This window comes from Netta rufina (genome assembly GCF_964035555.1).
Source record: "Netta rufina genome assembly, chromosome: 6".
In the NCBI taxonomy this organism is placed as follows: Eukaryota; Metazoa; Chordata; class Aves; order Anseriformes; family Anatidae; genus Netta; species Netta rufina.
This window is the reverse complement of record NC_140129.1, coordinates 9,203,946-9,226,975: the sequence shown is the minus strand read 5'-3', so window position 1 is coordinate 9,226,975 and position 23,030 is coordinate 9,203,946. Positions and strand designations below refer to the sequence as shown.

At 41.4% G+C, this 23,030-nt stretch overlaps 1 protein-coding gene across 1 annotated transcript in view; it reads right to left on the bottom strand.

Moving 5' to 3' along the window:
* SPAG16 (sperm associated antigen 16) overlaps window positions 1-23,030 on the bottom strand; it is a gene marked incomplete at both ends in the record, with an annotated part of 378,554 nt that overhangs the window by 77,332 nt on the left and 278,192 nt on the right. The window contains one exon of the mRNA XM_084289402.1: window positions 18,129-18,255. Within this exon, the coding sequence (XP_084145528.1) occupies window positions 18,129-18,255 (127 nt within the window). The remainder of the gene's footprint in view (window positions 1-18,128; window positions 18,256-23,030) is intronic.

Here is a 23,030-nt window from a genome sequence, read left to right as displayed (position 1 = left end):
ATGGGCACTAATGTCACATTATGCCATTCAATCACTTCATTTCTTTCTAAAAATACAACAGATTAAACAATTGCATCACTCACACACCTTCATGCCTCAGCTCATGAGTCAATCACAAGTAGTTGGGTTTGAGAAGAAAAGAAGCTTATGTACTGGGTAGACTTCTCCATAACTGCCTAGTGCTGTTTTTTTTTTTTTTTTTTTCCTTTTTTTTCTTTTTCCCAGCCTTGCCTTGTAACATCTAATATTACAAACTTTAAAGCACAGATATTTTTTAAAAGGTCAAGATAGAGAATGGATTTGATCCAAGGATCCCCAGCTTAGCAATCCAAAAGTCAAGAGAACTCTATCAAATGTCAAGAGAAACTGGAAAAGATTTCAACAAATTATTTCTGCAATACTTCTCATTTATGCAATGTGCATGCAGGAGGAATATTATAACCGGTTCTAATTTAATGATATTTTACAAATTTCATCTTACTTTGGACATGTAAAGAATTTTTAAGTGTGGTAGACAAAAATTTGCTCAGCTATGATATATTTAATGATTTTTTTTCACTATCACCTAAAACCTTTAAATCAAGATTGTCCTTCAAAAAATATAATCCTAATTTATGGCCTGTATTATACGGCCCATGAAAATAAATGAAGTGTAATATTTTATATCTAATTTTATAGTACATTCTTTCTTTTCATTTACAATAGAGTATGTGTCCTACAAAGAATTCCTCATATACTACTATGCATTTTCCTCACAGAAGTGAGAGAAAAAAAAAGGGAGCTGTAGGAATCTTTTATATATGATTTTAAGATTTTTTTCCCTTAAGAAATATCTTCCGTAGTCAGGTGTCTTGCAGCAAAAGACAGGTTTTCAGTTTCCAAAAGCACAAGGAATTTTCAGTTCTATATAAGTTCGATAATATATAACCAAACTCAAAACATTAAGATCTTCATTCTCTATTCCTTGAATGACTTAAATTAGCGTCTGATAATTTTAGACAAAGATAAAATCAGATAATATTCTACCAGCAGGTGAAAATTCTTTCTTTGATACATATAAAAGGCATTTAAATGAACTATCTTCAAACAATTCCTGGTTACAATCCAACGTATTGCTAATTGTTGCAACAACCTCAAGACAGTCTGGTTTTATTTCCACATTCTCCATGGTGCTGAAATTTGAAGAAGTGATTTGGGCCGCGAAGAAGCAACTGCCTTTGCTACTTGCCCTTTATTTTGTAATAACTATCTTGTGGCCTTTCTGTAGACAAGTCACTCATGTCACTACACAAGATATAAAGAATAAATCAAGCCCAGTATCTGAGCCATCTGTAATAAAATTTTAACTACTGATTCAAGAGATACTTTTCCATAAATTGACTCAACATACAATTGGGATTGCTCCAACCCCTTGAGACTTTATCTGCTAACAGATGATAACTCCCCCATGGCTGACAGAGCCAAGTTTAAAAGTGTTTTAGGCCATAAAGGCCTCTACAGAGAATCCAATAATGGTCTGAATTTCTTTAGGTGTTATCTACTCTTAAGTATGAACGTCTCTTTTAATCCCTGCTTTGGATTGCTGGAATTGCTGGATGGGTTGGGGAAGTATTTTCTTACAGCTGAACAGTTAAAAAATAGTATAACCAGGTTCTAAAAAGAGAAGAGATCTACTGAAAATCTATCTAGAAATATCTTGTTAGGATAAACAAAGCAAAAGAGATGAATACTGTTTATGAAAAGTACCCATCAAAGGAAAAGTCAACTCAGCAAAGAAATACTAGTCAAGAAAACAGCTCAAACAGCACATCATAACAGTGTGACAACTCCAATACAGAGTCTGAAGGAAATCTGCTTCTTGTAGGTTACTGAGGAAAAAGCCCGGAGTAGTCTGTGTGCTATTCATTCTTCTATATTCATTTCTTCCCATGATTCAGATGTCATCTGTACACACTCAGGTGCTACTTAGATAGGAAGCTGCAATGTATTTATACGATACACTTTATGTATAACCAAAGTGCTCTCCATGAAGAGGTGCACGAGTGCAGTCAGGAGAATCAAGGCCAGCCCCACCAAGCACCAGCAAACCCTTTAGTGTGCTGCTGCATGAAGGAATTGGGCATTAATCAGCATCAGCTAAGGTTCGCTGTCTCCTCTGTCCAGAAGAGCCCCTAGGCAAAGCAAAAAGTACAGAGATAAATGTCTATAACCTTGCTGGTCTTAAAAATCTCATCTCCTTCTGCCTAATCGTTTTTTGTCCTTCAGGGAAAAAATGTGCTAACACCCACAAACCCAAGAGGGTTTTCAGTTCAAGAATCAATTGGTCCACCAGTCCACTCACGGGAAGGAGCACTTCAGCTTCAACCCAAGCATCAAACACACAAAAATGTCAGATGACGGGTCTTTTACACACTACACCTTACCCCAAAACTCCTACAAAGAGATGGCACTGTGAACGTCTCCTGTACCCCGCCTTTAGCCATCCCATATCAAGAGGGCACAGCCTCTTTCCTTCCACCTCTAAAGCATCCAGGCAAAAAACATGAGAGATGTACTTGCCTCAAACACAGCTAGCCACTGCTTAAAACAGAGAGGCCAAATACTGGGTAAAAATAATTCCTCACAAGTGATGCAGAACACCTAGTAGCAGCTGGGTGACAAAGGATGGAAAGTCTTGGAAAATGTCTGCTAGGAGAGACTGAGGAAGCCAGGAAAGGATGCTGGAGCCCATGTTCTCTGTGAGGGATGTACGGCACAGACCCAGGCACACGAAACGAGTGGCTTTTCTGAAATACAGCCCTCTGAATAAAGCATGGAAGAGCACTGCACTGTGCTTCCTGCCTTCAGCTGCTGAAAAGCCCCAAATACAAGGAGTATTTTGGTGATCAGACTGGAATGACCCACACAGGAAGAGAGCAGCAGGCTGCAGGAAAGCCTTCCATGTACCTGAGCCTCTGAAAATGGTTGGAAACTTACTGTGAGAAGTGAGATAAATTAACTTCTTTCAGTTCTATGGAAGATGTCAAGAAAAAAAAAAAAAAAAAAACACCTTTATTCTAAACCTGTAATTCAAAACTCAAACTCAAGATTTCTTTGAAGGGACTAATTGAATTCACGCCTTTTTTGACATGACCTCATTTTATTTTGCATTTCTTGTGTCAATAACTTTATGTTAAGAGCTTACACTTGGATAATTAAATCAAAGTTGGAACTCTTAGATAATTTTTTGTTCTAAGAAGCCTAAAACAATTTACAGGAGTTCAATAGAGCAGGAAGAAGATTAGGCCACCAAATGAAAAACATTCAAATGATCTTCAAAAGCTGGCCTCCCCCATCTTACCTTAGAGAGTGGATAAATCCGCTTTGATACTAGGATTTAATAAAAAGATCAAAAAAAGTCCACAAGCTAATATCTGCTGTTATTTGGGTAATTTTGTTGTTGAAGTTGTTCTGAGGACAGAATATAAACCAGGGTACATGAAGTAAAACACAAGTTCTGTATTAGTAGACCTCCTAGGACTGAGGGATACAGGAAAACAAAAAGTCATTTTTCTTCTTTGGAAAAAGTTTCATAATCTGTCACACAATACCAGATAAACAGCAAACAGCCTTTCCACGTGATCAATTAGACATAAAATAATCTATGTCTTTGGTTTAGCAAGAGGCAGTCTGAAAGATTCAAATGAGAATACAGATGGGTGGTGGAAGAGGAAGACAAAGACAAGAAAAAGGAGAAAAGCTTGTAAGCCACTGTGAGTCAAAGGTGTATGTAAGTGGCTTGCAAATGTTTTTATTCATAAGAGAATCAGAAGAGAAGAAACTCATGATTTTATATGCTAAGTCAAGCATTTGTCTTGTAAGTCTTCTAAGAGACAGCCCTGAAAATCTTAAATTCTATGGTTTCTTATAAAGGAAAGAGAGAGAACAAACAGGAAGAACATCCTTGAATGATAAAATGTCTAAGGGACCTGGTGGGAATTCTTCACATAAGATGTATTCTTCTTCAGGGAACAGGACTAGATGTAAACAGATGGGCTTATGTAAGTGGAATTGGCAGCTCCACAGATAGCTGCTTTCTTTTATATATGGTTTTTCAGACTCACCAGGGTATTCAGGACCACTCTGCTTAATTATTCTTAACATTTTGCCCATTTCATATCCTCACAATATAATGGTCAAATATAAAAATAATTAAAGCAAGCTGTAGTTTAAACCTCAGTGGAAACAATACATTTTATTCTAATAAACCACTTGAAAAGCAAAACTGTGTTATGAATGTTAGTCCATCTGCTCACAATAGCTCCTTTGGAAATATTTGTTTTGCTTAGAAATACCAAACCTGATTACATACGGAGTGGTAGATGGGCTGGGGTACACCTCACATACGTGCTCTGTTATGAAATATATGGCAGAGTTCCTGGGTAGCATAAGAGTTGGAAACAGTCCTCAACGTCCTAGCTCACCACAGAGAGCTTCCTGCACAAGTACTGGTGCCATGGGGATGCTCAGCACCTCCCAGCAAGCACCGTCAGTCTTCTCCCCAAACTTCGCCTCAGGTCTACCTACCAGCTAAGACTTCGGGTGAGATTTCAGGAGAGGAACCTTTTCCTTTTCCTGAGGGAGTTTTGACTGAGGTATTGTTTAATAACTTCTGTGGGACTGGTTCTCATTGATTTCCTTTCCTGTTTCTTTTCCCTGTGTTTTGCTTAGATGCCAGAAAAGAAGTGTTTACTGTACTCAGTAACCTTGTTTTCCTTGATTTTGTGTTACCATTCCCGCAGCCCTATCAAGCATCGGAGTTGTCTATTAATTTACGTAAATACATTAAGAAAAATCAATAATAAATGTGTTATAACTAATTCATGATTAAATATTACAAGAATGTTAGATCAATCACAATACCAGTACCATGAGGCTCCGCAGCCCCAGGTTCCCGTAACACTTCATGTCAGACCTAAGAGGAAGGCAGGGAGCTTGCTCAGCCCTGGCACGGGGAGAGCTGCCCAGGGAGGACATGGAGGAGCCTCACACCTGTGGCACCAAGCGAGGCCAGTGCTGGCACCCACCTGCTGCCACTGTGCCATAGGGTTTCTCTGTGTCAGACAGTTTCTCTGCATAAATGAAGCCCCAAGTTTTGCTGCTCCATCAGCCAGTGACCCCAGGCAACTCTTTATTTTGCCAGTGCCCAAACTTCGCTTGCAAGCACGGCTAAAATATTGATCATTAATTACTGGACCTGCTACAAATGCCCATTATGCTATCAGAGAGACTCCAAATGTCATTCAGGCTGAATGCTGTATGAAGCGAAAGGGAAAAGAATACACAATAAGAATTTGATAGACCATGTTTTAAATTCTGCTTTGTTAAGGAATGCACAATTAAATGCTCACATTCAGCTAATCCTGTACTCCAAGGACAGCGCTGACTCCTGGTCGTAACACCCAGCATCTGTGTTTCACAGGTAGATGTCTGTGGCTGAAGGAATCACTTGCACATTTCTTTACCGCTAAAAATCATTCATTCAGATAAAGGCGAGGTCATGAAAAGGGGGGTGCTGCACAAACCGAAAGCCTACAGCCCTTCAGCTCTATTATTTCAAAGCCACCTGTGCATTATTTCCACCATATCCAAACAGCTTCCATCATGCCAGGAAGCAGAACTATGCAGAGAGCTGGCTGCTTTTACAGCTCCTGAGACACACCTGGTCAGCCTGGTTTTGTTGTTGTTTCTTTGGTTTTATCGTTTAAACTGTGAACAGACATCCACAATCTTAGAATGAAGTGATTAAATCTTTGCCAGGATCAGTGTATTTGAGCAGGAGTTCTACAAAACCTTAAATACAAAACTACCCGAAGCAGTTACTGAGTACAAGACCTATTGCTTAATCTGGCCCGAGTGCCAGAGGAATGGAAGGTGACAAACATCACAGCAGCTTCTGAAAAGAGCCTCAGAAACTGTCAGCTAGTGAGGCTGATTTCCTTACAGGTCTAATAAACTCACTTGTAGAATAATGAAGAGGTTTAATTGAGATGTGGAGAAATGTCACACCATAGTGAGGAGTTACCAGGGCTTTTATGGCAGGAAACCACTGCTCAGAAATCTGCTTCAGTTCTTTGATGGTGCTGAGAAGCACAGGAGTAAGGGTGACCTGACTGACATAAGACACTTGAATTCCCCAAAGCTTTTGAGAACCACTGTATCAAAGGCACTCTGGAAGGGGAAGGGAAAAAAAAATGCTTTCCAAGACGGCATGGTCAGGACAAAACAGGAACAGATTACCAGAAGAATGTAACATCTATTCTGGGACTTGTGCTAGTCAGCATATTAATAAATATTCTTTTTGAAAGGGTGGGAAGGTGAATATTGAGGTGGTACTCAATAGTAACATTATTCATGTTTTTCAAGATGACAGCACATTTCAAAGACTTGTTGAAAGATTTCAAGATGCTACAGGATTAAGTAATGGGATGGCAGATGTAGCCTGATTCTGAGAAGCTCAAAAGGATTCTAATGAACAAAAGTACCTTTAATCACATGAATCCAGTAAGGACTGTGAACTACCCTTTGTCCCTCAGGACAGAGATCTTTTCACCTCAGTGGATACTTCTCTGAAAACATCAGCTTAACATAGCGTCGAGATTTATGGTGGAAAAAATAAAAGCAAAGAACAAACCCAGGAAACTTCATTATGCTCCTATTTAAAAACATGGTTTAAGCATATCTTGAAAGATCATACAGGCCTTGTCCCTCCCCTCCATTTCTAGAAGAATGTACCCAAACTCAGATTTACAGAAGGGCAACAGGATGAAGAAAGGTGAGGAGTGGCCTATGTATCCAGGAGATTAAACAGACAAGGACTCTTTAGCTCTGAAATGAGAGTAGGGAAAGATGTGTCAGCCTGAAGATGTTAAACAAGCTACAATTATTCAGTAATTCCCACAGTACGAGAATCCGAATGTATCATTAAGAGATTTAAAGCAAAGGCAGGGAAGTATTTCATCACTGCTACAGGATCGGCCAGAAGATGAAGCACAGAAGTTCCAGAACAAATGATCAGACAGGTTTAACAGAGGAGAGAGCCAGGAAGACCAGTCACGGTACACGAGGCTGCCAGCTCTGGGAGGTCCTAATTCACAGGACACTGAAAAATAGCAGCAGAAAAAATCTCAGCTTTTACTTGTTCTGTTTTGCTTTTTTTTTTTTTCCCCAAATGTGTCACCTCCTGCCCACTGCCAAAGATGGGAGAGGAGCAAAACTGACCTTTGCTAGGACCCAGAAAAACTCTTGCTCTTCGTTTCCAGGCAGGATCACTGATGTATGCCATTCATATTCACTTACAACATGAAACATGAAAAGGGAATGATGTTTGACAAGAACCCAGCATTAAAGAACTCTCCATCATCACCACCACTCCCCTCTTTTGCTTTATTTTAGGAGCAAATAGGGTACAGTTTCTTTTCTTCCTTATTTTCCCAATCACCATCATATATAGCATTTTGCCACAGAAGAAGAAAGAGAATTAAATGCTTTATTTTGTTGCCCAAAAATCTCAGCACAAAGATTTCTTTCTGCCCAGGCCATGCATTTGCTTGTGCAAGCCTTTACAAAAGCACAGGCAGTATCACTGAGTAGTTGGAAGGCTCCATAATGAATGGCCATCTAGAAAGAGTGGATATGCGAGCTCTGCCCTCTCCCTCTCTCGAAGGTCAGTTATCTAATCCTAAAATTGCACCCAATTTTCTCCAAGGAATAGTTTTGCACAAGCATAATTTAAATTCCTCAAAGGCATCTAAGTCACAATTTTCTTAGTAGTGCGATGGCATGAAAAATAAATAAATGGAAGTTATACTTTCACGACAAAGGGAATTTTGTCTCAGGTTTCAAACTCGAACTGGAAATGCATTGCAAGTGACTAAGCCCTTTGTCTTCCCCAGACAAATACACCAACTGGACCATTTAAAACACGGGATCCCACCTAGAGAGAAATCCAGTCCACTTTTGGCTGTGGGGCAAAGCCCTGTGTACCAAGCCTGTGTGCTCCTAAGAATTCCCAATGCCTTGGTTCCACACTTTGAGAGGATCGTCCCTGGGAGCATCTCCTGATGGACTCCCATTTGCAGGCATTTAGCACACTATGCTGTGTCCTGTTTAGACTTCAGGAGGAAAACCAAGTATTTCAAGACAATGGTGTTTGTTGTTTGTTTGTTTGTTTTTGCTGGCCTGCAAGCCTTAAAAAAGGCTGGCAGATACTGTTGTGGAAGCAAACTGCTCATCCTGTTTGTTCTCCCATTCAGCAGATGTGATGCCTGCCCTTGCACATCCCACCACCACAAGCAGTTAATGACTGCAAGTGGCAGCAGCATGACTGCAGATGCCCTAGACTTTGTCTCACTCGCCCTTTTCCACCTGGCCCTGCAAAAAAGCAAGCAAGACTGGTTCATAAAAAACAGCGAGCCCTCCTGAGACATCTATATGGAGATTATATCGTTAATCAATTTATTTTGCATAACCCCATGGATCACTTGCTATTGATGATTAGGCATTTTAGCTCCTCTGACAATTTGTCAATAAAATAAAAATAAAAAAGGCTATGAACAGCATACATAATTTAAAGATGATCTCCTACTTGAAAAGAGATGCCACTTATAAAGGTCTGAAAAGAATTAGTTTTTGAATGTATTTCATTTACCAAGTGGACGAGCTATTCTAAGGAATCAAAAAATTTAGTGTTAATTACTACACTGGTATCCACAATGGGTTACTTGTTTACTAAATGAGAGGTGAATAATTCTCCTTTAGAGCTCAGTTTAAAAGGTATATTGAAAAAATATCAAGCTTGATAAAAATGTAGTTTCTATGTTGCTAAAAGTATGCTATTCAAATTCAACCTAGGCTGGGAGTTTTTACCAAAACAGAAGTGGAAAGCTAGATATTGCTAACAGATTGTTGCAGATTGTTTAAAGATCATTTTATATGAAAACATCTGACATTTAGCTTCAAAACTTTCTAGAGGCAAATATGAAATTTGCTTCCTGAAAGGATGGGAATGGCACGCAAATTGACCAAACTACCTAAATTACCCTTGAGCTTGAAACAAGATACTTAGGTTGTCACAATACATTTTTCTTTTCTTTTTTTTTTTTTTTTTTTCTTCTCCAAAGTATCCAAACTGAATGGACTACCAGCTTCTACCCAAGTACTTGCTTCCCTTAAGTCAAATCACCCAATTTCTTCTTCCTATAAGCGTATGCACTACCCTCACTGCATAATGCTGGATCGATCCACAAAGCTACCAGCTAACTAATGACTCTCGGTTAGTGACAAAAATATACTAAATTTCAACAGTGATGAAGATGCAAATGGCTGCCCCCTTACAGATTACCAGACCCATTCAGTCCTTGGCAAAGAATGTCATGGCTGTTGTACCTTGCATATTGAAAATATAGAAAGCACACCCAAATACTAGATCAATAGTATCTTACTTCAAAAATCCCTTCTTTTTATTACTGGATATGAATGATGAATGCAGTATTGATTCATTTCTTTACATATAATACAGATGCTTCACTCAAAACACAAGACCTGGATACCTGTGAGGCTGTAATGACCTTCAGGAGCCCTCGCTCTGACTGTCTGCAGGAATAAGCTAATCAGGAGATGAAGCTCTTGTATCTAAGCCAGGCTGGAGATGGAGCTGTGCAGTCTGAGTGAAAGAAGTGAGTTCTCATTCAATCACTGTAAATACATTCAAAGTGGGAATTTGCTAACTGTAGCACTCTGTAAGCTGGAAGTAATATAAACAATAAATATAAAAGAGAACACATGGACCTAATAAAGTCACAGAAGCAGTAAATGCTAGAAATGAGATGCTGAATACATTCATATTTTAAGACTTGTGCTTAGTTTAAGTGGGATTAGAAAAAAAAAAAAAAAACAACCTGTTGAAAACCATTTTAATTCAGTTTGTGGAGAGCTGCTGGAGAATCAAAATTTTGATCAGCTACGTCTCACTTGGGATGCATAAACCTCCAATTACTTTCAGCTTCTGTTAGTTTAATACAAGGATGGCAAAAATCATGTGGACATTCCCTTCATTTACTTTTGGAACAAACAATTTGCTCATCACCATGTTTTGGCTGACTGCCTGAACAGCTGAAACTGTTGTTCCTCCTTGAAGAATAACATTTAACCAGTCAAATAATAATCCGTTCAACCTGGGGTCCTCAAAAAAACCCTAACAGGTCAATATATTGCTATAATGAGGCACAACCCTGGCATCCAGAACATTGTTTTTCTGCTGGGCATATGCAGGCAAGTGAGAAGGGAATATTTAGTACTAAAGTATCTACTCGAAAAAGGCTGGCTCTATTAAATAGCTGTCCATCTTCTTGCACTCTGGGGAAGGATGCATTCCTCTCGAACAAAAATGAAGGGAATATCAATGGGGCTAATCTCTCCAAAGTGCTCAGAGCTCAAAGCAATTGCCTGCAGTCCTACACAGTCCCCACCCTCATTAGCTCAGCAAAGAAAACACAGCAAAGACAAAACAGTGCTCTGCAACGCCAGCGAAAATGTAAAAAGGGGGGTTCTGAGCCACCTCCCCTCCCCTTCCAAAGGACAAATATTTCATACATTTTAAATTATGTCTGCACCAACAATGAAGTCATATATTTTAAGAATCCCTTTTCTTTTCTGTCTAACATATTTAAATATTGGGGAGCTTGCTCGTATTGAAAAATGGCCGTGACACAACAGAAATACGGTGTGGCACAACTCTTCTCCTGAGCAACAAAGGGGAGAAATTCATTGCCAACTTTTTTCCCTTCTGTAAAAGCGCACCAGCCAGAAATCAGAGAAGTGATAGCTTCCCACCCCGTGGTACAAGGAGACCAAATGATCCGTCAGTCAGCTCGCGCTTACGTAAGCTCCGTAGTACCCACCGCCTTCAAATTAGATAATTTTACGGTCAGGAAAACAAATGCGGAGAGCAAGAGAGGAATGAAATACAGCAGCACTGAGGGGAAAAGCGAGAATTACGAGACAAGGAATTATGGCTGAATAACACAGTCTTACAGCACATCCTTTTAGTCCCACACTGGCCGTAGGAATAATTAAGGATGGTCACCAGATGTCCTAAGCACTCCTCGGAGAAAGACAGACGTGTTGCTGATCTGACTTCCACGGCCAGGCAGCGTGATGGGGACAAGAAAATAGGGCATGGGTTGTGTAAACCAACTCAGTCCACACGGCAATTTCTCCAGGGAGCCCACTAATGGATTCGTCAGTTCAAGCACGCCGGCTGGGCAGGCTACCTAGGGACAAAACATCAATACTGGTGCGCTGCCTACCAGCACGCAGCTGGGGCAACGGCACTTGCTTGTTGCACAGCTCCACCAAAGCAGGGATTTCAGCGTGAAGGACAAAGCACAAAGGCTCTGTCTTAGCGTGGCTGAGGTGAATCAGCCCCCCACCGTTTCCCTCTGAGGGACAGGTTTTGAAAATCTGCTGCTGTTTGCCTTATCCCATTCTGGAAGGAAGGAGGAAGAACTTTTTCTGGCTGATTGCTGCTTGGCCCAGCTTCTGCAGAGATGAAGAGCTGAGAGGGCATGCATGAGACCAGCACTTGGGTGCGGAGAACTGACACAACAGCACTTGGAGAGGATCTGAAGCCAAAGAAACCAAAAATGTTGATCACCAAATGAAGAATGGAGAGCTAAGATGAGGGTGGCTGCATCTGTACCCATCAGGCAAAACTCTTAGGCATGTGGATTAACTATAGTTAGTGGAAAGAGAACAGGAGAATCCTTAGTTTGCATGGAAGAGGGTGTGTGAGGCTGCAGTGAAAACACACAGACCTTGCTGTGCTGAAGGTGGCCCTCCTGGACAAAGGCACTCCTGGACTCCAGTGCAAACCCCTACGATTGTTCAAACCCTCAGCAAAGACAGGGTTCTGATGGGGCAGGCATAAAAACCATTCGTGACGGGAGAAAGGGGAGGAAATGAGTGTCCTGCAAGAGTACAGCTTATGCTCTTCAAATAGACCCATGAAAAGCTTGCATGTGAAGCAAAGCAGGTAAATTCCACACATCACGCCAAGCGCTAAGTGCAACGCAAAGAACAGTGGGAGAGCAGCACGGTGAAGGGAGACAAGGAGGAGAATTAAAAGAAAAGAAGCAAAATAGAGGAACTAGTCTCAGTGCTCTAAGGGATTGGAAAGATGTGATCTGAAACATGGCTTGGTAACCCTGCTGCCCTCCTAGGTGGAGCTACAGCACATCCAAAGTGATTAACGAGCAGAATCAGGAGCTGCCCGAGCCCCGTCTGGAAAAGCCAGGACAAGTCCCAACAATTACACCTGCAGCTATTTCAATCTACGTTGAGCTCTTTGCATCCCAGCATAGACTTGCAGGGTTAACTACACTCATGATGCCTGCCCGATCAGTCCATGCACCCAACAAATGTGTGCAGCAGCACCCACTTAGTTCGTGCATGAGCGCCCCATCACTTCGTCCATGGGTGCCAAGTGCTGACTCCCAGATACCTCACACAGGAGCACCTCATCAGGCCATACACGGGTGTGTTACCAGTAGACACGCAGCCTCTGAAGGATTATGCCTGCAGCAACCCTCACCAGCACAGGGACACCCAAAAGGACTGCAGCCTGCGGGTGACCTGCGCTGGAGTAGTAGCAGCAGGGAGCAGCAGAGGCAAAGCAGCTTGGAGGCCAAATTTGCAGCAGGCAGAAGCCATCACACACACAGCCCCAGCCTCCTGCATCGCCTGCTGCTGCAGCGGAGGAGCTGGGACAGTGGAGCACTGCCCGTGGCTCAAACGAGGCAGGTGGAGACTGGGCACAGAGGGGCATGAGATGCTTGGCTTAAAATCAGGCTGCAAAAGGGGGAGGAGAAGCATTTACATCAGTGCTCGCTTCATTCTTCATGTTTTCTTTTGTCTCAATACCCGAATGAGTGATCAGAAGTTTCTGTTAATTGGCAATAACTTAAATTAAGTAAAAATTTCCCAAGTTGAGACTGCTTTGCCTGCAACAGCTCATATATACTCAAAATGAGGTAGGGACTCAGGCACTGAACCACAAGGGAAAAAGCACCCTAAGGAATCAATTGATGTTATCAAGTAATCTGCCTTGGAGATTAAAGAACACACAGCAATAAAGTGTTGTAATGAAAAAAGCTTTTTAGTAAGAAATGGGGGTCATAGGGAAAAACACACATTAATGTCAGCACATAATTGCACTATATGGACAAAATCAGATTGCTGCTAAAAAGATTACTGTGGTAAATTCTGCACTAGAGGATTTTTTTCCCATCAAGCGTGACTTTAACTATAAGCAAGAGGGCGACAAATATAGAAAAACAAGGTTCAGAAAATGCAAAAAAAGTGAGATGGAGAGTCAAGACCCCATCCTGCCCCAGCTCTGCTGATATCTGGGCTCATCTCTGGTCGACACAGACCACTCTGGAGACTAAGAGGCATGGGGTGTCCCCAGCTCTCCTCGTATCCACCAGCAAATGGCAAAATCCACCCTGCAGCTTCCCAGCAAGGGAGAGCTTCTTCAGTCCTAGACAAATCCTTCAGCCTGTCAAGATTAAGCTTTATGTACTCAGCACCACTTGAGTGATATGAATTAACCAAAAAAGTGAAGGAAAAGGGGAAAGAAGGAGAAGATCAGCACCTGGCGCCTCAATACCTGCTTGTCTTTGCAGCCAATCTCCCACCTGAAATTGAGGGAATCAAAGAGAAAATTGAGTGGGCACCTCACTCACTGCAAGATCAAACTCCTAACTAAATAAGACTGCCATATAATAAATCAGTATTACTTACGTTTAAGAAATAGGATATATACTCCACTAGGCACATGCAAATTTAAACAAATGCAACTTCTGCTTCTGAATCTTTCTCCTCCATTTACAGGGGTTATTTCTGCCAGCTCTGTTCTGAGCACCCAAACTGCTGCCAGATAAGGCAGCTTAAAACTGTAATTCTGGGACTTCGACTGAAGACCCAGTACCAGCAGAAATTCTGACAATCTAAGGTTTAATTTCTCTGCCTTCATCCCCTGTGAGGCCTGTGTGGATCACCTGTGGCTTTAATAGTATCAGGACTAGCCCAAATAATGTCTAGTGCAAATATTGAAGGTGCTGCAGCACTGACATCCCAGCAAGCCTGCCAAGCACAATTCTGCATTCAGTAAAGGGTGGATGCTATGGAGACACAAATTCATAGATCACTATTTAACACCAAAAACAATTCAAGGCTGAACAGCAAACGATCCTGTCACCCGCTGGGCTAATGGCCAACTCCTATTAACAGTCCTGTGTAATGTCATGTGATGGTGTAATTAAGCAAATTAAGCCAGCTTTTAGATAGCAACGCAGAGCAGCTACCCTAACCTCACCATGGCTGAATGTGGTACCATTTGCTCCGTAGCTACTTCCTAGCACCATGTGTCTTTTGCGTCCCCCAAACTCCTATCTCCCAAAATAAACCGCATGTATCTCAAGGTGATGTCAACTCTCGCATTTCTTCACTTTCACACTAATTTGCAAACTTTGCATTCTTTTGATATACTCTCGTTGTACCTGCAGATCTCAAAATGCAGCACTAGGCTCTTCCTAGGCTGTTGATTTTGGACTACTGTTTTAAGGAAAGTTGCTTGGCTTGTTTTAATACATAATGATAATAATATTAAGTATGTCAACAAGTAAACCAGAATCCTCTACAGCTTCCCTACCTCTTCCATACTATTCAAGGCTGTGTTGTGATTAATTGTATTAAGTACATTTTCTGAACAGCAACTGGGAACGTCTAAGCTTGGTGACAAGATAGGAGTAAGGGATTTGTGAATGCTGCAGAAGAAAATATGCATGTGCGGATGCTGGGTGACTTGCATGTGAAAAAAATAAAACTGAATTCAATGAAAAGAAAGCAAAAAAAAACGATCAACAGTTACTCATGCTTTGGTCCACCCTGAAAGTAAGCACAACTGGTGCCCTCTCTGAGGTCCGCACACAGAATTCAAGGGCCGTGCTCCTTGGTGGTTTTGACAACAAGGACAATATTGACTGACCATCAGTGCCTGCAGGGGGCTGAGTCCCACCAGCTCCAGCACCATGTCTCGTTCCAAGACCATGAGATAGTTTCATAAAGATTAATGAAATGCAATAGTGATCAATCAATCATGTAATTAATTTCTCCCCATCCACAAGTGGACCACAGAGAAGAGTCCACCTGCCAGCTGAGCGAAAGGAAAGCTAAGGCACGAGGAAGCAGACCAGACATTATCTAAAGCAGAAAGATACCCAACTCCTTTTCATTAACTTATTTAAGATCTGAGTGAGGCTCTGAGAAAGAAGAAAATAGCTTCATGGTCAAATGTTTTACCCATGAATAGCGTTCAGACCAGGAGAGTCAGCAAAACCCATCTGCCATAAGGCCACCAGGTGAATCCCAATAATTGTCAAACTCATTCTTGGTGCTAGCTCTTTGTGAAGCAAATCCCATCCAGCACATCTCACACTGCGAGCAGATATCACCACTTAAGATAAAAGGTAAGATGTTTCTGACTACATTACATCTGCAATTATAATTAATTAAAAACAAGACAAAGGAAAACCAAATAAGGTATTTGATTAGTTGGGGCCTTACTATCTCTGACCTCAATCTCATTTGCTGATACCGCCAAACTTTTCATAAAACCCCTCTATCTATCATTATTAGCTATAATTTAAATAATTACCAGGCAGAAAACAAAACAAAACAAAACAAAACAAAAAAAAAAGTAACTGTTCAACCATGGCTCTCTAATCTAGTAATTAAATCCACCTGCAGGAAGCTGAACAATTTGTTTCCTGTGTGTATGACTACTAATGCAGTCAAGTATTTTACACGAGGTGGTATATCATCACCAGGAGAAACCGAGGGACACAGCCAGAAATTAAGCCACACTTCGATAAGGCCAGAAAAACCCACCCAAGCTTCTCCCCAGACAGAGGTCCCAGATGAGACAGGTGTGCCAATGCCCATCAGGCTGCTAGGTGAGCATGGGACACCATCTCCCAGCCCCGTTTGGGTGGTTTTTCTTTTTGGAATATTCTGGCTGTTTGACTTATTTCAATACAGTTCCTATTTTTAGCTAACCCCGTTCAAATGACTGAGTGAATAGTTTGAGCAAATCCACATACTGATCAACACATTGTTAAAAAAATAATTACTGTTTAGACAAACAATGCAGGAACTGCTGGGTCATTTGTCTAGCCCTCTGCTGTTGCAGAGGACCACGTCATGCAGCCACTCCCACTGATGCATCAAGGGCCACCTTTGGATCACTCAGGCTTACTTTGGTTTAGCTAGCATGCGTAGAAGGAAAAAAATAAACAAAATAATGCCAAAATGGTATCAGCATGAGTTAAGCATTCACGTACTCAGGAGCTCTGCCTGGGTCCCATGCTGCCCTGCTTACAGGAACCGAACTGGCTGCACCCAGGTTTGCTGGAACCACTGCACCGTTACACTCAGATGCAGCACAGAAAATGCATTGCTGCCAGCCACAACACTCGCCCAGCAAATTAAAAACTGCTCCGTAACGAACAAGTAGCTGTGTGCTTGTACCTCTGCAAGGTACCTACATACTCTGACAGGCGCTGCCTGTGCAGCTTGCCCAGGGTGCCTTTCCCCAAGCCCCCAGCTAGGGCAAACAGGGGCTCTGCTCAAACCCCACAAGCTGTGAAGTCCTCTCTCTCTTCCCCAGGTACTTTCGTATCTTTAGTAGGTGCGACTGCGTCCCGTTATGTTATGCCTCGTTCTGATCATCCATATCAATTGGATCTCTCTGATGTGTGCTTACTCCTGCAGAGAAAATTTTGGATTTTATCCAGACGTTGGAAAAATTTGCCCATTTAGATTGCCTGAGGCCGATAACCTTTCCACTGGAAACCTCCCATCTGGCTAGAAATATTGCTCCTGCGCTCTGCAGGGATGTGATTCCTTTGCAAATAACCCAATATTCTACTCCAGAAATGCAGAACTGCCTCAAGTCCTAACCAAGAAAAAATGAGCTCTTGTTCCAAATTACACACATAAATAGAATAGTCGTTAAATTTGTCTTTGGGAAGTGGTCAAAAATGGACAGTGTCAATGTATTTTATCCCCTGGAAATGAAAATACCCTATTTAACAGTACAGCAGAGAGATCTGTGAAAACACTACAGAAAGACTAGAGTTTGATGGCAAAGTTCTCTGCCAAGAGATTATTTGTATTATGGATTCAACACTATGTGGGTCATTATGACAAAACGTGCTATTGTTTCTGTTTAAATGATTCCTTATTTTTCTATTTTCTCTCTTATTTTTCTCTAGTGAAACATTTTATGCATAAAACACAAATGCATGCATTTTTTCCAATAAAAAAAAAATAATATATTACATTCTATACCATTATATCATGTCATATCATATTATCCTACCTTTGAGTAAGAATGACTTTCTGAGTGAAGATCAAATCCCATGCTGCAATGTAAATGCCTGTCCGTGCTTTGGAATTGAGGATTAATAATATTTTTAAACAACAAAAAAATATATTTTACAACAGCCCCTCTTTAAACGAAAATGCACCTTCATTCAGAGTACTGCTGACACAGTAATACAAGGTTGATGATGAAAAATAACTGGTTATTTCAATACTTTGTGCACAGTAAGCACTCCTGTCAACACAATCAAGTTCTGAGGCAATTATAAGAGGACTTAGTAAGGTGGTTATGAAATGCAACTGTAGAATTAGCAAATAAAAAGAACAGACAGTACTGGAGAATACATGTGACTAGAACAGAGGAAATCTTGCTAAGTTTTCGGTGAGAATTTGTGTTTTATGTAATAATTTTGCAATTGCACTTCTTTTTATTGCACATTTTGCCTTTTCTATAAACAGAACATTAGGCCAAACTGCCGATCCTGTCCAGAAAACACGTGCATCGACCGCCAGTTGGTACTGTTGGGCATCTTGTCTTTTGAATGAACACATCTGTGTTGTGTCACACATGCTATCTGGCTCCAGAACTGTAGATTTCAAAGTAAAATGTCTTACATAAAAAAATAGTTGGTAAAGGTTCCTACCAGAGTAATCAAAGGCAGCTTGGTTGGCAGGACGGGGGCCAGCATCCACGGACATGATGGGGACTGACTGCCGAATGTCCCAGAGCTTCAGCACACCGCGGGAGTCACAGGAAGCGATCATATCACCCTGGTGATGGTGGAGACAAAACCAAGGCATCACTCTTGTATTTTTGAAAAGAAGAAAGCATGTGAAACAGGGCTGGATACCCGTGGATGCTAGATATAGTGACTGTATGTATTTAAATAAATGTAAGTTATTATTTGTTAGGTTATCACGATCTCTTGAGCACTACATTGACTTAAATACCAACACTGCTATAGGACTTCTGAAGAAAACACTCCCCATGCTGCTCCTCAATAATGATTAAAAAATGAAAATTAAAAAAAAAAAAAAAAAAAAAAAGTGACAGAAAAACTTTGATTATGCAGCATAGGAACAAATGCAAAAATCAAAGAAGGTTGGGTAAAGGACGCCCAAACGTCTTTTTGGTTGGCTAATTCCTAACCATAACAGAAAGAAACCTCTAGCTACCCATATAAAAAGATCTACATTTTATTTAAACCTCCAATATAAAGATTTAAAATACCAAATCCCCAAACCAGCTCAACTGGTGTATGTTCAGAGTCATCAAAGTTTTTTCCCATTTGTGCAACGGTGTGAGAATAGATTAACAGATATTGTTTTGAAGGAGAATCGCAATGATACAGAACTGAGAATCAGGTGAAACACCAGCAAAGTGCTGCATCTGTGACTTTTTTTGTATTCAGTTAATTTTTATTTCTTTCATGTAAATAATGCATGCAAGAAAATGTGTGGGGTCATCTAGCAAATACGGGAATTAAGATCTGAAAATATCCACTGCCTTCTCAAGCAGAAAGTAATGGCCGACAAAATACTATCACGGTGTAAGTTTAATGAAATCTTTAGGTCCATTTGGAGGAGACCTAAATTGTCTAAACTCCATTCTAGCTTGTTACAGAGACTAATAGAGAGTAATACACAGAAACAAAGCAATCATTGCTTGGAGAATTCATTCAGCTGGCGATGAATAAGCTCTCAGCACTCGCTGTTTTGCAGGAAAGCTCGGTGACCAAACCAACACCATGTTATGGAGAACCTATTTGTTTAACTGTCTGTTCAGCTGGACCTGCTTAATTCGCTTTCATTTCACCCACTCAGCCTATACAAATGACAAGGTCAAGCAGGCCGAGCAGGAAACAAAACAAACAAAAGCAACAGATACACTCTGAATTACAGCAGGGTTTGAATTGGATCTCAACAAAGCAAATTTTGAGTCAGAAAAATAAAAAGCATCACCATGGATGCTTCCCCGTCCCTGACGCATTTCACAGACTCTCTCAGACTCTATTTTCTGGGCTGAGCAGCTTGGTTTCTTCCTTCTCTCATCCCCACCCTTTTTCAAAACAGGCAATTTGATAAATAACACCATTACACATATATTTTGGTTTTAGAATATGTTTTCAGACTTGTTTTGGAGATGTCAGACATACCTAGTTCACTGCCACAAATGCTCTTTAGCTGCAGCTTTGGTAGCTTAGCAGCTCCAAGTGAGCTCAGCTGAGGGCCCATCTGGACACGACTGCACAAACCCAGGCAGCACAGGTACAGCAGACCCCCCAGTGGGTGCTCTGCGACTCCTCCTTACGTCAGCGGCATTCGTGTCAATGGATTTTGGATACATTTCTCTCTCAAGTGTTAGCATGATCCAGCTAATAGATCCTAACAGCACCAAGAATGCTTCACTGAAAAAAAAACTGCGAATATTGATCAGAGACAGTCCCCAAATGGTAGAGCTGACCTTGGCTTTCCCACTGACTTTGAATGAGAGATCATTACTAGCTGCCTCATTACGAGGCAAACAACCTTTTACTACTGGGTCTTCCTTCTGAGAATTAATTTCTGCCACAGGAGCTGGCAACCACAAGAGAAGACCCATCCTCTTTCAATCTTGTGATCCTATTCTCTGCCATGTTTATTGTCTCCTGATTTTTACTCCAGATCAAACCTGTCATAGGTACCTTGAACCACCCTAATCTGTTTTTTTTTTTTTTTTGGGGGGAGGCAATTTGTGGACACGCCAGATGGAACTAGCCCCCATGATCCTTGCAGACACCACTTGAACAGAGAAACATGGCTTGGCAGCCATCTGGAGAAGATGGTCCTGCTCCCAGGGGTTTGTGATCCATCCTAGTAGCATGATCAACCAGCTCTTGCTGTCGGAAGTCTGCAGACTTTCCATCGTTTTCCTCCCAGATGCCTGGTATAAACACACTGTGCATAAAACGCAACGTTCAGCAGCACATTTTGCATGACCCGCATGAAAAGGCAGCAGAGCTCATCTGCAAAGAGTTAAGAAAGCGCGGGGCTCTGGTGGTAACACAAAGCACATGCCAACAGGTATTTTATCAGCCTCAGCATACTCTGCCCACAAGCTTATTAACGAATGCATCAATTACTGTTGCTACCTAGGCAGCTGCTGCACTAAAAGCATACCGCCAGGATTTTGTTAATGAGCCGGCTATTACATGTCACTTCTCGATGCCATCTCTATCACATACCTTCTCTAAATCAAGTGAGCTGGAGATGTGGGATAACAGCTTCTCAATAGGAGCAAATAAACCAGGAATGTAATCAAGCTTAAGGACAATTTGAAGCTACATGCCACTCAGAGAAGAAGAAAGGGCTAAGTCACAGCTAAATGAACTCATTTGCCCCAGCCAGGGGCCATTTTCAAAAGCTTTAAAGTGGAATCCCTTTGAATTCTTGCACGAGCTTCTGGCTTTTTCAATCCTTTTGCAGTTATTATTTAGTTATTCACGGCAGAGCCCTCTGCCTTGCTCTTCGCATCCTTCATTTTGCTTCTTGCCGCACTAACATCTTTTTTAGATGTCTTTTTAATGATACATTTAACTGAACAGCTAGCTGGACCAGCAGGGCTGGATGATTTTCTGACATGTAAAAGAAGGAGACAATGAGATCCAAGGAGGAGATGTGTAAGAGCAGATTTACATTGTACTGATTTTAATTTACACTATGTTTTACACTGTAGCAGCCAAAGCTCAGTTCTGCTACTTTCCCTAATCAAAGAGCATGTCGGGCCATTCATAAAACTGGTAGGAGTTTCCTCCTAGCCTACATAATCCAGCTGGTACTTCTGTGCGTGTGCATGCTAAGTAATTAAAGAATTTACACAAGGATTCAATTAGTCTGGATTCAAAGCCTGGTTCTCTTCCAGGCTCCGCAGGACTTTGCCTTCACAGCTCCACCTCCTGACTCCTTCCTGCCCACTCGGTGCCCAGCTTTGTGCTGCAGACCTCTGACAAAAGGGGTTCATACAGCAGAACCCCAATCTCATATGGCACTCACAACCCATGGTAAAACATCTATGTGTAACCACAAGATGATATCTGCTGATCAGAAATGATTTATATCATTTCCATGAAATTTTTAAAGTCCTTTTTCCATCCTTTTTTTTCTTAATATACATTTTTCTAGTGAATATTATTACCTAGAGTAATCACCAGGGTACAATTGGGACAATAGAGACAAAGTGGGACTAATGGCCAGGTACAATTTAGTTTCACTTCCTGAAATGACTACAGATCAGTAAGATGTGAGCTGCAACAAGTGCTTTTACCTAACGTAGACTACAGTAAACGCCTCCCAGGAGTATTCTCCAAGTATCACTCTGAAGGCAGGTCAGTAGCTGTTTCATGGGCTTTCCTGAGTATTTTGGGAGGAACGGTGAGCAAACAAGCACTTTGCTTTGTTGGTTTGAGAACTTGTTGGGCCCTGCTGCGCCTGATACCATCCCAACGAGCTTGTTATATCTTTGAGCTAAGCAAAAGGAGCCAGTCCTGCATATGTGAAGCATGGATAGAAGAGGCCTTGCTGCAGTGCAAAAATGAACTCTGCTCCAAAAAAAAATAAGGGGCACACGTCTGACAGAGTCCCACGCTGAGCCCTCCCATCCCACAGGCTGGAACGGGGCTTTCTGAGCAGAAGCGAGCAGGGGCAGAGGAATCCCAGAGAAGCCAAGCAGGGGCGGGTGAGTCTGCTGCAGTTTTAATAAGGAAAAGGCTTTAATGTCCAATTAAGCCAAATGAATTATGCAAAATATGATACAGATGGGAAAAAAAAAATGCAGATGTGTTCCATTATTAGGCTGATGACTAATCAATCACCACCCATTTTTGAAGTATCAGGCTTAAATCACCCTGGTTTCAAATGAAAATAGCATCTTCTGAGAAAGAAATGGGATTACTTAGCCTGGCAAAACTACAGAGCTACACGGATTGCCACTTTGAAAGTGCAGTGGCACATCTTTAATAATTATTTTCACCAAGAGTGGGGGGAAAAAGGTGATTAAGGTTTATTTATAGGCAGCATCAGTTTTCCCATCTGCTTTTTTACTCGCTTTTTCCTTTTGCAGTTCCAACTTTGCATCACGATCAAAGCAACCAAAGATCATTCATGTCTTAAGGCAACTAAAGAAGATAAACATCTAGAGCACCAGCAACTAGGGTCTGGTTCTCCCTTCTTGTGGCTTTTTTTAAAGCTTTTAATAGACATCAGCTGGTGAGATGAGCTCTTCTGGAGGTGAGGGGAATCCAAGACATAGATGCAGAGAGCCTCGTCCCTGCGAGCTTCACGGTTGGTTCCCTCCAACTTCATTAGCAGATGTCAATGAACAACTCCTAATTTTGCACTGTCTGGTTGACTGCTAAAATTGCTACAACTCGCTGTAAGAATGTGCTTGGCTATTTTTGCTGAACTTACTGTGATTACTGATCTATTACAATCCCTCAGCGTTATGATCTGATGTGTAGGTTTTGAGAGCGGGCTGACTGTGCACACCCTGGGGCAAGTGCAGCCTCCCT